At 53.6% G+C, this 12,045-nt stretch overlaps 7 protein-coding genes across 7 annotated transcripts; 2 read left to right on the top strand and 5 right to left on the bottom strand.

Moving 5' to 3' along the window:
- Positions 1–81: 81 nt before the first annotated feature.
- ISF_04909 (heme/steroid binding domain protein) lies at positions 82–907 on the top strand (the record flags this gene model as incomplete). Its single annotated transcript, XM_018848514.1, has 2 exons — positions 82–336; positions 407–907. The coding sequence occupies 2 exons, from the start codon at positions 82–84 to the stop codon at positions 905–907; spliced, it is 756 nt and encodes a 251-aa protein (XP_018704240.1).
- Positions 908–1,112: 205 nt separating this feature from the next.
- ISF_04910 (extracellular serine-rich protein) lies at positions 1,113–1,869 on the bottom strand (the record flags this gene model as incomplete). The annotated part of the gene is made up of 3 exons (XM_018848515.1): positions 1,113–1,338; positions 1,405–1,768; positions 1,821–1,869. The coding sequence occupies 3 exons, from the start codon at positions 1,867–1,869 to the stop codon at positions 1,113–1,115; spliced, it is 639 nt and encodes a 212-aa protein (XP_018704241.1).
- A 1,992-nt stretch (positions 1,870–3,861) lies between these two features.
- On the bottom strand, positions 3,862–4,342 carry ISF_04911 (CENP-S complex, centromere protein X; the record flags this gene model as incomplete). The annotated part of the gene is made up of 2 exons (XM_018848516.1): positions 3,862–3,909; positions 3,980–4,342. 2 exons carry the CDS (start codon positions 4,340–4,342, stop codon positions 3,862–3,864), a joined length of 411 nt encoding a protein of 136 aa, XP_018704242.1.
- A 463-nt stretch (positions 4,343–4,805) lies between these two features.
- On the bottom strand, positions 4,806–6,176 carry ISF_04912 (ADP, ATP carrier protein; the record flags this gene model as incomplete). Its single annotated transcript, XM_018848517.1, has 4 exons — positions 4,806–5,615; positions 5,674–5,750; positions 5,845–5,866; positions 6,141–6,176. 4 exons carry the CDS (start codon positions 6,174–6,176, stop codon positions 4,806–4,808), a joined length of 945 nt encoding a protein of 314 aa, XP_018704243.1.
- Positions 6,177–8,535: 2,359 nt separating this feature from the next.
- Positions 8,536–8,980, bottom strand: ISF_04913 (Ribosomal protein S25; the record flags this gene model as incomplete). The annotated part of the gene is made up of 3 exons (XM_018848518.1): positions 8,536–8,555; positions 8,623–8,884; positions 8,978–8,980. The coding sequence occupies 3 exons, from the start codon at positions 8,978–8,980 to the stop codon at positions 8,536–8,538; spliced, it is 285 nt and encodes a 94-aa protein (XP_018704244.1).
- A 323-nt stretch (positions 8,981–9,303) lies between these two features.
- Positions 9,304–10,240, top strand: ISF_04914 (40S ribosomal protein S5; the record flags this gene model as incomplete). Its single annotated transcript, XM_018848519.1, has 3 exons — positions 9,304–9,431; positions 9,557–9,740; positions 9,923–10,240. The coding sequence occupies 3 exons, from the start codon at positions 9,304–9,306 to the stop codon at positions 10,238–10,240; spliced, it is 630 nt and encodes a 209-aa protein (XP_018704245.1).
- Positions 10,241–10,884: 644 nt separating this feature from the next.
- Positions 10,885–11,700, bottom strand: ISF_04915 (acetyltransferase; the record flags this gene model as incomplete). The annotated part of the gene is made up of 1 exon (XM_018848520.1): positions 10,885–11,700. The coding sequence occupies one exon, from the start codon at positions 11,698–11,700 to the stop codon at positions 10,885–10,887; it is 816 nt and encodes a 271-aa protein (XP_018704246.1).
- Between the last annotated feature and the right edge of the window lie 345 nt (positions 11,701–12,045).

Genomic DNA, 12,045 nt, shown 5'->3' on the forward strand with positions numbered 1-12,045 from the left:
GTCCAGTTTCTGTATTTATTGCATCCCACGAACGATATTGGACGAACCTGGCTCCTGAAAACCCACATCAAACAATCTATCATGGCCGACAGCGAGCTCCGCCAGCGCAAGGCCAAGGGCGACGATGGCCAGACAAAGCAGAGCACAAAGCGTCGCACCACAGACGAAGAAGATTACGACTCAAGTTCGCTCCGCCTTGATATTTTACGGGTGTTGACTTTCTTGTTCGTTGCTTCGTGTGGCCTCAGCTATGTCATCAGCTCTGGCGAGAGCTTCTTTTGGGGCATGCAGAATAAACCGAACTACCTGAAGCCTGAGTGGTGGAAAGCCAAGTTTGTATGCAACTCCTACAGAGCGGTCGTGGTCAGAATCCCCCCAGAACGCTAACCCAGCCGCGTTTATTCAGGCTGGACCTATCTATCTTACCCCGGACGAGCTTTCCCAATACAATGGCTATGAAAAGGGCAAACCCCTGTACCTCGCTGTCAATGGCACCATCTTCGACGTCTCGAGCGGCTTGCACATGTATGGCATCGGCGGCTCATATCACTTCTTTGTCGGCCGTGATGCGTCGCGCGCCTACGTTAGCGGCTGCTTTGAGGAAGACTTGACCCCCGATATGCGCGGTCTCGAAGAAATGTATCTTCCTATTGACGACCCCGAAATCGACTCCAAGTGGACCACAGCCGAGATGAAGCAGCTCAAAGAGCAGGAGCTGGCAGAAGCCAAAGAAAGAGTGCACAGCGGCCTGAAGCACTGGGTCGACTTTTTTACTAACAGCCCCAAGTATCAAAAAGTTGGCTACGTGAAGCGCGAGGAAGGTTGGCTAGAGAAGCTCACTGTTCCTCCGCTCTGTAAATCCGCCCAGGAAAAACGCAAGAAGAGGGTTCCTCGTGACCAACAGTAATGTAATCAAATATTCATTTCTGCCACCTTTACAGGTCAACACTGCTAAAACCGTTACCAAGAATAAAACAAGTGATGCAAACTGATTGCTCTGCGTTGTACACAGAAAGCCCCGAATATTAACCAATTTCCAGTACCTGCCGGCCCCGCTCGATATCATTAACCCATTCATATACACGACGCTATCACACACGGCTTTTAGTCTCCTATAGGAGCATAAAGACTGCACCAAGAGCAAGTAGCATCGAGCTGGAAACGCCGGTAATGGAAGCGCCAGCCGTCGAGGGTGTGGCCGAAGCAGCGCCCTGAGGAGTGGCACCAGTGGAAGACTCGGAAGACGGAGTGCCGCCCTGCGTCGCGCCGCCTTCCGGAGTGGCCTCGGCCGCTAGTTTCTTGTAGTTCGCAAGAGATCGCGAAGAGTTGGCGCCGGTGCTGCAGCGGGTCGTTAGAATAACACTCTGTGAGACAGTCTGAGAGTGGGAAGGACAAAGGACTTACTTCTCGTTGATGACCATGACCATACCCTTTTCGCAGTGCGGGCCTTGGCTGCAGAAGAACCACATGGGCTTGGTGTCGTTGACCATGATAGTATAGGTGGGAAACTCCCCCTTGGCTGCACTGGCGGCGGCGGGCTGGAATGATGAGAAGATGCCCTGGACGCTGGGATTAACCTCGTTGATGGGCTTGCACGGGTGGTCGAAATCAGACTGGGTGATGGTGTGGTTTCCGGCAAGGAACTGGAACTGAACCATGCTGCCGGCCGTCGCCTTGATGTTATCCGGCCAGAACTTCAGACCAGTGGCGTTGTTGACGGGGTTGCGGCCGACAGAGACGACCTGGACGTTGATGGCTGCGTACGATTCTGTTAGAACGTGTGTCGCTGTGGCATTGTCCCATCGACATCGGATGCGTACCTTGGGCAGCACCCATTAGGGCCGCGACGGAGGCGAGTGTGAACTTCATGATGACTGGATGTGTATTGAGGAGGCGGTAAGATACGATGGATTAGACGAGACGTAAAAAGACCGGACGGTGAGCAGAGCTGCCAGAGCTGCCAAGCGAGCGAGAGAACGTGCGACCGACGTAAAGGGATAGAGAGGACCAATGACCAACAGACAATGAGAGAGAAAACCGCACGCACAAAGGAACTAGCCTGTGCAAGAAAGGAAAAGAAGAACGAGCTGAGAAGGAAAGAGAGAAATAATGAAACAAGGGACAAGAGGAAGAGGAAGAGGAAGGGGAGAGATAGCTAACATAAATGCAAATTCTTGCAAAAAGGCAGGGGACAGTTCCAGAGGGAGCCCAGAGGCAAAGCATCTGGGCTGTAACGAACTAGATTCACAACCAGCCATCCGGGCAAAGGCGACTTGTTAGTCGAAACAGGAGTGATCAGCCACCACATCTTGTCCCCTTGGCGGCCTGCACATCTCATTGTTTCTCTGCAGAGTCTTTCTTTGGCTTGCCAAGAGGCAGGGGAAAAGGGAAACCAACCAGTAATGTCAATGCATGCCGTCTTCCGAGAGTCCTCTGCCCAACAACTTGGCCCAACTGGCTACGCGGAAGAAGCGTGGGGGGATGGGGGACGAATATCGTCTCATCCATCTTGCGTGGCGCTTGCCCTGGATCTGTATCTTCCCAAACGGGCTAATTGGGACACCCGAAACCAGGCCTGGCGTCTTCGTTCGTCCATTGTCGGCGTGGGAAGCCCTCGTCCCGGGGTTGGCGGCGTAAGAGGTCTTGTCAGAGGTTATGCTCAAACCGTGGCAGGTGTCTCCTTCAATTTAGTTACATCCGTCAGTCATCTCGATCGGTGAGTTTTCAGGACAATTACGTATTCACTTAAAATATAATCTTTACTCATTGCGGAGAAAAGAGAAAACTGGCTCCCAAGGAATCACTCAAATGGTGCAGCTCGGTGCGGAGACTGTTGTTGGCCCAACAGCCGAAGTCGACTTGAGCAGCCTGCGCGGAACAGCAACGACAATGGCTTGGAAAAAGCTGACAGTTGGAAATTTTTTCTTGGGACGGACAGAACACGCTATCGCTCTTTTTTAGCTGCACTTTCGCGTGCACAAGTCTGTCACTGGCCATGCCGCACCTTGGCCATTCTACGACGCCGACGAGACAGGGCCTGTTTCAGACCCGGCCCCACAGCTCCGTACTTGCAGTCCGGCTCGAGGACCACCGACGGGGGGCAACATGGCCGCTTGACTTATACTCTTGCTGGCGGCTATGACGGCAATTTCTTTTCCTAGGCAGTGACCGTATTTTGTGGCAAAAAAGGTAATCGAAGCGTTCATTGGCTCCTTGTCATCTGATCCCATCTCGCCACGCGAAGTGGCAGGCGTCACACTATGGCTAATCTAAAACTCAGCATACTAAATAAACGCGAATGGGCGAGGAAATGGCTTTGGTATCTTTATATTTCGCGTACATATATTGGTTCATACCTACCCATTGGATGCAGGTATTTGTCTGCAAGGCTGCATGAAAATATCGAATACTCCTTGGGAAGGCTCGCAATTTGTGAGTGCCATTGCTTTCCGCGTCATGCTATGTTTCTTTGGGGGCTGAAGAGTTATGCGTTCTTGCTCTCACGAGTAAAACGACGGGCCCCAGCAACGGAGATCGGTTTCCAAGGCCAGGTTCTGGTTGACCTGACCGGACTTGTTTCCACTCAAACCTAGCAACCGCTTACCAAACGAGCGGTCCATGGCGATGATGCCGCCCCTCCGTCAACCATATTCGTGTTGACAATGCCTCACAGGCATGTTTTGAGCTCCCGGCTGTCTCCTCAGATGACCTGGTGCCAGCTCGATGCGCCAGGCTCCGGGGCATTGCTCCTTATCTTTACCCGCGCTCTGGGGTGAGGGCGCCTGGAAGTGGCGGCCATTCTGTACCATCTTGAAGCGCGTCCATGACAACAAATCTGTAGGATTGTGCCAAAACGCCAACTTAGAGATCTAGCAGGAGCTGCGGCGCAATCTTTTCCAAATCCTCCACCTATTCATAGCATTCAGGTCAGTTAAACACTATTTCCATCCCCATTTAGCAGACGTGAGAGAGCACATACCTCAAGAAAACCCGAACGCTTCTCCACCGCCGAGCGTGCAATCGCCTCGCGCACAAAAACGTCCACGTACTTGCCCACGGCGGCGTTGGCGTCGCGTGAGACTCGCGTCGCGTCCTTCTCGAACAGGTCGTGCAGGATGCGCGTGAGTAAGTCCTTGGGGATCGACTTGTCGGCGGCCGAGTCCCCTACCGCGGCGCCGCTGCTCGCGTCGCGGCTCGCGCCCTGAGGGCGGTGGCGGGGCGGCGAGTCGTCGCCGGTATCGAACGGGTCGCTGGAGGCGGCGTCGCTCAAGTCCTCGGCCGCTTGCCTGCTGCTGCCAGCTTGTGAGCGACTGCGGGCACCACTGGTCGGCTTGGGTGGCATTTTTTATAAAGCGTCGATTGCTCTTGAAAAGGTTACAAAGTTCTAATTGCAAAGCGAGAACGACGGGCGCTGTGCACCGCGTCGTGGTGGAACTTCCGTTAGTCATCAATCAACGACAAACGGCATCGAAGCCTACAAGTGAGTGCAGAGATGAGAATGAGATCACAAAAGATAGAATCGGCAAGTATTAGGAACCAAAGTTCAGATAATCTAACAACAAGGGAAATTGCGTAGGTGTATAAATTACAGCGACTAGAAAGTCCTTGGCAGAGCCATAAAAGAGAATTGCGCCATGCCAATGCCAATCTAATCCGCGCATCAGCTGTGGCACATGACAGAGTGTCAGGGTATCTACCCCAACTTCCCTCACCGTCAAACTTCCCATCTCTCCATTTTAAATCCCCGAGTGATCCTTTCCCAACTAAAAACAGTGTCTATACAGTGGTAATAGGGAGCATGGCATTTAGCCAGAGCCGCCCTTGAAGGCCTTGCCGAACATGAGGACCTGGAGCTTGTCGTAGATGGACAGGACACCGGCACCGGCAACACCACGGAGAATGTTGGCACCAGCACCGTTGAAGAGCGACTTGACACCGTTGGCAGCAATGATCTGGCGGGCAGCATCGAAGGAGTTCTTGTACTTGACGGCCTCACCAGAGGTCATCATCATGCGACGACGGATGGTGTCAAGAGGGTAGGCAGCGATACCGGCACCGGTGGTGACACCCCAACCGAGGAGGAAGGAGGCGAGGAAGTTGTCCTCGAGGGTACCGGTGAGAAGGACGGGCTTGAGGGAGTCGTACATGCCGAAGTAGAGACCACGGTAGACAACAATACCGGCGACAGAGGGCATGAAACCACGGTAGAGACCGGCAATACCGTCGGAGGCGAGGGTCTTGCGGTAGACGTCAATGAGACCGTTGAACTGGCGCTCACCACCCTTGGAGGCGTTCTTGGCATCGTTGGCCAGACGGGTACGGGCGTAGTCAAGGGAGTAGACGAAAAGCATAGAGGTGGCACCAGCAGCACCACCGGAGGCAAGGTTACCGGCCATCCACCAGGCGTAGCCATCACGGTCCTTCTTGAAGCCGAACATCTTCTTGAACTTATCACGGAAAGCGAAGTTCAGGGCCTGGGTAGGGAAGTAACGGATGACGTTGGCAGTGTTACCACGCCACAGAGAGAGAATACCCTCATCAGCAGCGGTACGACGGAAGCACTCAACGATACCGTTGTAGCGGCGGTCGAGACGGCCAGACTTGATCATCTCATCCTGTTTCAAAAGGTTAGACCACTACAGCGGAGCTGTGTTGTGGATGGATGTCACTGACCTGGTTCTGGATGAGGAGCTTGACACGCTCGATGGGGGCAGCAGCAGTCTTCGAGACGGCGGCGGAGACACCACCCACTGAAGAAGATGTTAGTATTTGGTCCAGGTGACATGTTTTATTGCTTCGATTGATGACAAGTGGCGAGCTAGGTTGACAGCGGATGAAACGTACTCAGGAAGTCGGCAACGAAGGGCTGCGAGGCGAGTTAGCACGCGTGTCCAGGGGTAACCGAGCGAGTAGCTGGAGGCCATGAAAAATTTGTCGCGTTACGCCGGTTGTCATAAGAAGGGCACTGAGGTGTCCATAGGAAGCACAGTCATCTCATGAGAGGCATTGGCGTTGCAGCGCAACTCAATTGGTACTCGCAATTGCTGCGGCTTCGATGGCCACCTCCCCCCTCTGACTTCATGACAACGGCATAACGCGGCATTTCCGGCAACACAGCGAAGAAGACGGTAGAAACTTACGGGCATGCCCAGGACCTTAGGCTTCTCTTGAGACATGTTGATAGATGTTCAGGTGCTTTCCCGGAAAAAAACAAGAAAAGACTGAGGGGAGATTTGGGGATGGAGAAAGGAAGAGAAGTGTGTCTGGGGAAGTCGAGCGAAATAAATTCTACTCTGCTGGCCGGGTGGCAGGGTTGGGGGGAGCGAAAAAAAATTGCTGCGGGTCCAGCGAAAGGGACAAGTTTTCTTGGGAGCGAGTCTTTCCGGGCCAGCGCTAGAGCCAGCTGCTGAGCGTCTCTCAGGGACTTTCCATGGCAACAGTGGAGTTTGCGCCTGAGGCCAGAAGGGGAGGTCTGAGGCCAACAGCGCCTAGCATCCTCAAGGTCCACGCCGTCTCCTTGGTGCCTTGCCAAGGGGGACAGAGTTGCCGGTTCGCCCCGATGTTCTTTTTGCCTGGTCGCCCTGCCACCAGGTACTTGACTGGCATCTGAATCTCTCAACCCCCCGGAGCTGCCGTGAAGTTGAGAAACATTTGTACGGATGTTCCCCGTTTGCCTGTTACCAAGATCTTTTTTCCTCAGATACACATTCCCATTATTTCCCAGTCGGTCCGCTTGCCAGCCTCTCCCGCCATGCTCTTTCAAGACGTCTATGAATAGTAATACGCACTTTAGCTTTAGTACCCCGTACGTAGCTGGGAACCTGTTCGGCCACAGCTGACAAGGTACCTACATAGGTATATATGTACATAGGTAAGCCAGCATGAGCCTCGGTCAGTGTTTGCCTGGCTAGAAATACCTAGATCTCGCTTTTCCACGAAGTAAGACCATTGTCAATACCTGGTAATAAGCCGAGCCACGATATAGCCCATATCTCAATCACCTCTCACTTTTTATCATTCCCATGACAACAGCTCCTCATGTCCTCGAGCAATATAACTCGCACCCACTTGATGTAGTTGCTGCATGGGGCACCCGTTACAAAGATATAGCATTTGCGCAAGTAGTGTAAAGAGAGCCGTGTTGCTTTTCACAATCCTGACATTTTGTATCGTAATTTTCTCACCTAGAACCTACATCGACGCTGCGCCACATCGGAGGTACATGAGGCTGCATGCCTCAGTCACATCGCCCATCTCTTTTTTTCTGTCCGGGGCCCACCAGACAGCGGTTGCGCCGAGCCAAGTCGCAAGCCCCTGTCTTGCGCCATTCCCCTGCAGCCCCCTTTCACCCGAGAAAGCCGCTAATCAAATTCCAGAAGGCAAGCGCAACGCTCTTCCGCTGAGTTGGCCTCTCCAAAGCCGCAGGCAAAGCCGGAGGCAACAGAAGCAGGCAGGCATGGTAATCTGGTTTAAAGGGCGCAGCCATCGTCAGATACCGAACGGCCAATTGCAACGCAGCGTTTTCCCATTATTAGTACCTACTTTCCCCTGTATCCATCAGAGCCCGGCCGTTTGTTTCAATCCCGCCAATATCCCGGCTAGCCGACCGCCCCTAGCTGGTCTCTGCCGCATCATGCCGCTGGCTTGGACCACAACTCAGGACGTGCATCCCAAAGCAAGCGTCCAACATTGCAGTCGCTTTTGATTATTTCTTTGTCGTACGGGCTTGCAACATATGTTAATAAAGAATGCAGTGGCCGATTCTACTAATGAAGACGGAATTTCATGTCCCTACTATCCTCCTGTTCACGAGCCGGCCTGGCCGATAAGCCGCCAGCCATCACATGCCTGGTAGTAGTAACAATACGGCTCCGTGCTTCCTGGCGCAAATTAGTAGCACAATGATATCAAGTTGTATGGATGACCATTACTCCAGTAATTCCAGTCTTGGGACAGCTAACATTCGGTATCGTACCAAGTCCTGTATAGGTCACGTGTGCTGTCACGTGATCTCATAGATATGCTCTGGTCGCTGCCACGGGGATGCAGTATCATGTGTAGAAACTCGTCTCATTTGAGGTACCCGTCAATTGCATACCAAGATTGGGGACGCCCTGGGTGATATATATGCTGAGTTGCATATATGGACCCGTTGACCATATACTCAGGTTGCAACCCGAAAGATTCTTGGGCCAAGAAACGGCACCAGACTGGCATACTCAAGGTCATTGGTCGTCCAAGTACGTGCGTTGGAGCTGTTCAATTGCCCGGCAAGACCTTTGTGGCATTCGTCCCTCAGCGCTCGAAGTCGTCACGGTGCATAACATCCTCAGCAGTTGTCATGAAGAATTTTTTTTATTTCGTTCCGTTGCCGTTTGCTCATGCAAATTCGGTTTCTAGGTATGCTTAACCGAGTATAGAAAGCGTCCCAACCAGGCAATTGTTTGCCTTGTATCTTTTCCCCATCCCTCGGCCATATATCATTTAGGCCATATTGACGCCAAACTTCCAGAAAACACCTTGATCGAAATTCGCTTAAGCAGCAATGGCACGGGCTGTCAACAATAATTAGCGCTGTGTTCGTGTCGCACTCGCCGAGAAGAATTAGAGGGAGTCGCATACTGTAGATCTTCATCTTGCTGTGTGTAGTGACGGGCTTGATCATGCCCTTCTCCTCGAGCTCGGCGATGCAGCGGCGGGCCAGCGAGCCGTTGATCTTCATGCGGTCGACGAGCACGGCGACGGTAACAAGGCGGTAGGACTGGACATCCTTGTAGAGCTTCTCCGAGGTGGTCTTGTCGAGGATGACGGCGTGCTGGGCCTTGTCCTTGACCTTGCCCTTCGACCACTTCTTCTTTTGCTTCTTAGCTCCAGCAGCAGGCGCCTACAACGTGAAAAAATCGACGGTTAGTTCCTTGGTCTCTGGTTATGCAGTTCGTTTCGGCGAGAGCGTCATCGTAGGCGGGCGAGGGCGTACCATTTTGATGTGATGTGATTTGACGTTGACGGAGTGTGGAGGAAGACGGATTTTTGCCAACGCTGCGAAGTCGACTTACCACTTTGGCGATGGGTCCCGCACCGTCACCAGTGCTGGCAGGGCAGGCTTGCCCTAACAATGGTGGCGTGTAGGGTGCACCCAATTATTCGCGACACATGATTGGCCCACACAGCACCCACCAAAATTTGCCAAACCCTCCTCAGCCGAGCCAGACCTCCAACTTTACGAAAAATCCCATCACGACAACCGACCATACTAACCGCAGTTCGCCGCCATCCACGGAACCATCGACTGCTATATTCAAAATGTCTGAGGGCGGTGATATCGACGTTCTCCCCAGCGTCCTCCCCAAGGACGTCGCCAAGGAGGTTGGCAACGTCAAGTTGTTCAACAAGTGGGACTACGATGTCGAGGTTCGCGACATCTCTCTGACGTACGTTTATCCCTGGGCGCGCGAGGGCAAGGAATTGGGGAGGAGAGCGTGTTCGAGCGACGTCCTCCTCGTCCTTGCCGTGGAAATGCTATTTGGAACGAGTATTCTAACGAATTGAACGATAGCGATTACATCTACCTTAGCAAGCCCGTCTATGTCACCCACTCCGCCGGCAAGTATGCTGCCAAGCGCTTCCGCAAGGCCAGCTGCCCCATCATTGAGCGTCTCACCAACTCTCTGATGATGCACGGCCGCAACAACGGCAAGAAGCTCATGGCCGTCCGCATTGTCGACCACGCCTTCGAGATCGTGAGTGACGACCACCCCCAACAAAGCCCTGCTCCACACGACAAAACAACAGTTCGCAACACGCCAGCGCCCGAAAGACTACGAGACGAACGATGCGCCATGCGTAGTGAATTGAACCCGACGTGGAAGCCATGGACAAGAATTATGGACGAGTTCGCTAACCAAGGACTTTTCGATGTTAGATCCACCTCATGACCGACCAGAACCCCATCCAGGTCGCTGTTGACGCCATTGTCAACTGCGGTCCCCGCGAAGACTCTACCCGTATTGGTTCCGCCGGTACCGTCCGCCGCCAGGCCGTCGATGTTTCTCCCCTCCGCAGAGTCAACCAGGCCATCGCCCTCCTCACCACCGGCGCCCGCGAGGCCGCTTTCCGCAACGTCAAGTCCATCGCCGAGTGCCTGGCTGAGGAGCTGATCAACGCCGCCAAGGGCAGCAGCAACTCGTACGCGATCAAGAAGAAGGACGAGCTGGAGCGTGTGGCCAAGAGCAACCGATAGAGGGTTTCGAAAACGAAAAAATGGATTTACGGCTGGTTGGAGTGCGGCTTTGGCGTGGTTCTGGCAAATTACAGAATTGCATTTTTGCGTTTCGGGTCTGGGAACGCGGCTATAGATTGTTATTAAGATGTCTTTAGCCTCAATAAAACTGGGCTCTGATGAAGCCCATTGACCTAATGAATCGTCATACCATATTCTACAATCTCGCTCGGAGCCGTGGTGGCTCTGTAAATGGCTGTCATTATTCCATCTTTGTATAACGACATTCTGGATGCAGCCATTGCCCACCGAGTGTTACGTGTTGTGAGCAATACTCGGGTCACTTAGCGTTGTTTTAATCTCAACAGATATGTTCTATGCCCAAGCTATGTCCATCGTGTTGCGCGGTGTATCTCTGCCGTACGCATTGGTCGACTTGCACGATGCCTTTCAATACCAGCTTCTATCGTACTGGTTATTCTCTACCAGCGCAGCAAATTACTAGGTCAAACTAGATCTGATTGTATCAAGAAGAATGGTAGTCTATTAGGTCGCTGGGCAGAAAAAAAGTGAGTAAGCTCTCGCAGAATTCTATATCTGCCCTCATTCAGGTCATGTCAAATCATAAGCTCTATAAATTTCAGAACCAGCCGGGTGATCATTCATCAGTAGATTCGCATCTTCTTCTCGCCAATAGATAAGCGCTGGAACATGCCAACGTGAAGTATGCCCTCTTCCCACCAGGACCCCATGCCTTCATCAATCTTAAATCCGCAACGCTCCCAAAAGGGCTGAACTTGCTTTTGCGCATGGACACATACCAAACCGCCCCATGATGGAATGTCAGTTTCTCGTCGGGCACCCATCTGCTCGAGGCCAAGCTCGGTGATGCTGGGGTCAAAGAACGAGGGGTTCTCCTTGAGCCACTGCAGGACCGTGTTGACCAACAGGCCGGCAATCTTGTTACCGCGAAACCCTTTTTGGACAGCGAGCCGGCCGAGCTTGACGTACGACTCTCGACCATCGTGGTGTGTGGTTGGCCGGTCCACCGCGAAAGTAGGTGCCACATCCGCGGCAGTCTGGTCGGGCTCGGGCTCGCCCTCGAGGACGTTGTTCCAGTACCGGCCGCCGATGACGGGATGAGGCCCGTGTGGGAAGGGCACGAGGCGGACGGTGCCGATGGGGGTGCTGCGCGTCGAGCTCTTGCGCGGCTGGACGACGGCGCCGTCGTCGTCGCGGACCTCGGGCTCCTGGGTGGTATGGACGCTGGCGTAGGCGACCCAGTGGCAGCAGCGCGAGTCGTCGGCGTCGAACTCGTTGGCAGCGGGGACGCCCTGTTCGTGGACGAAGACGTCCTCGCGGACCTCCATGGCGTCGAGGAAGGTGGATGCGATGCCGGCGGGTTGATCCTGGCGCGGGGCGCCCGGCTGGTAGCCCTCGAGCTTGCTAGGCTCGACGAGCGAGATGAAGGGCGTTCCCATGGCTATGTGGCGGAGAAGTGGGCTTCGCTCGTTTGAGCGGCGGTTTGATGTTGGTTATGGAGGCAGCGGGAGGGAGGGATGCCGGGAGATAGGGGGCGGCTCGAGGATTTTGTTGACTACAAGGGCGGTACTTGTATGTAAACCAGTTCTAGTTATACCAAGTTGAAGTTATGCACAGCGTGGACAATGGCAGGCCCTAAAGGGGGTATGAGGAAAGGTGGTGCTGTTTGTGTCAAGAAGGGCAATGAGTTGTCTTAAGATGACGTTGAGTCAGAGACCCGCCAAGTACAGCGCGATGGCGGCCAGTTTGCGCGGGACCAGGTGGTGCGGTTGAGCTTTGTCCTG

This window comes from Cordyceps fumosorosea, assembly GCF_001636725.1.
Source record: "Cordyceps fumosorosea ARSEF 2679 chromosome Unknown scaffold_11, whole genome shotgun sequence".
Lineage (NCBI taxonomy): Eukaryota > Fungi > Ascomycota > Sordariomycetes > Hypocreales > Cordycipitaceae > Cordyceps > Cordyceps fumosorosea.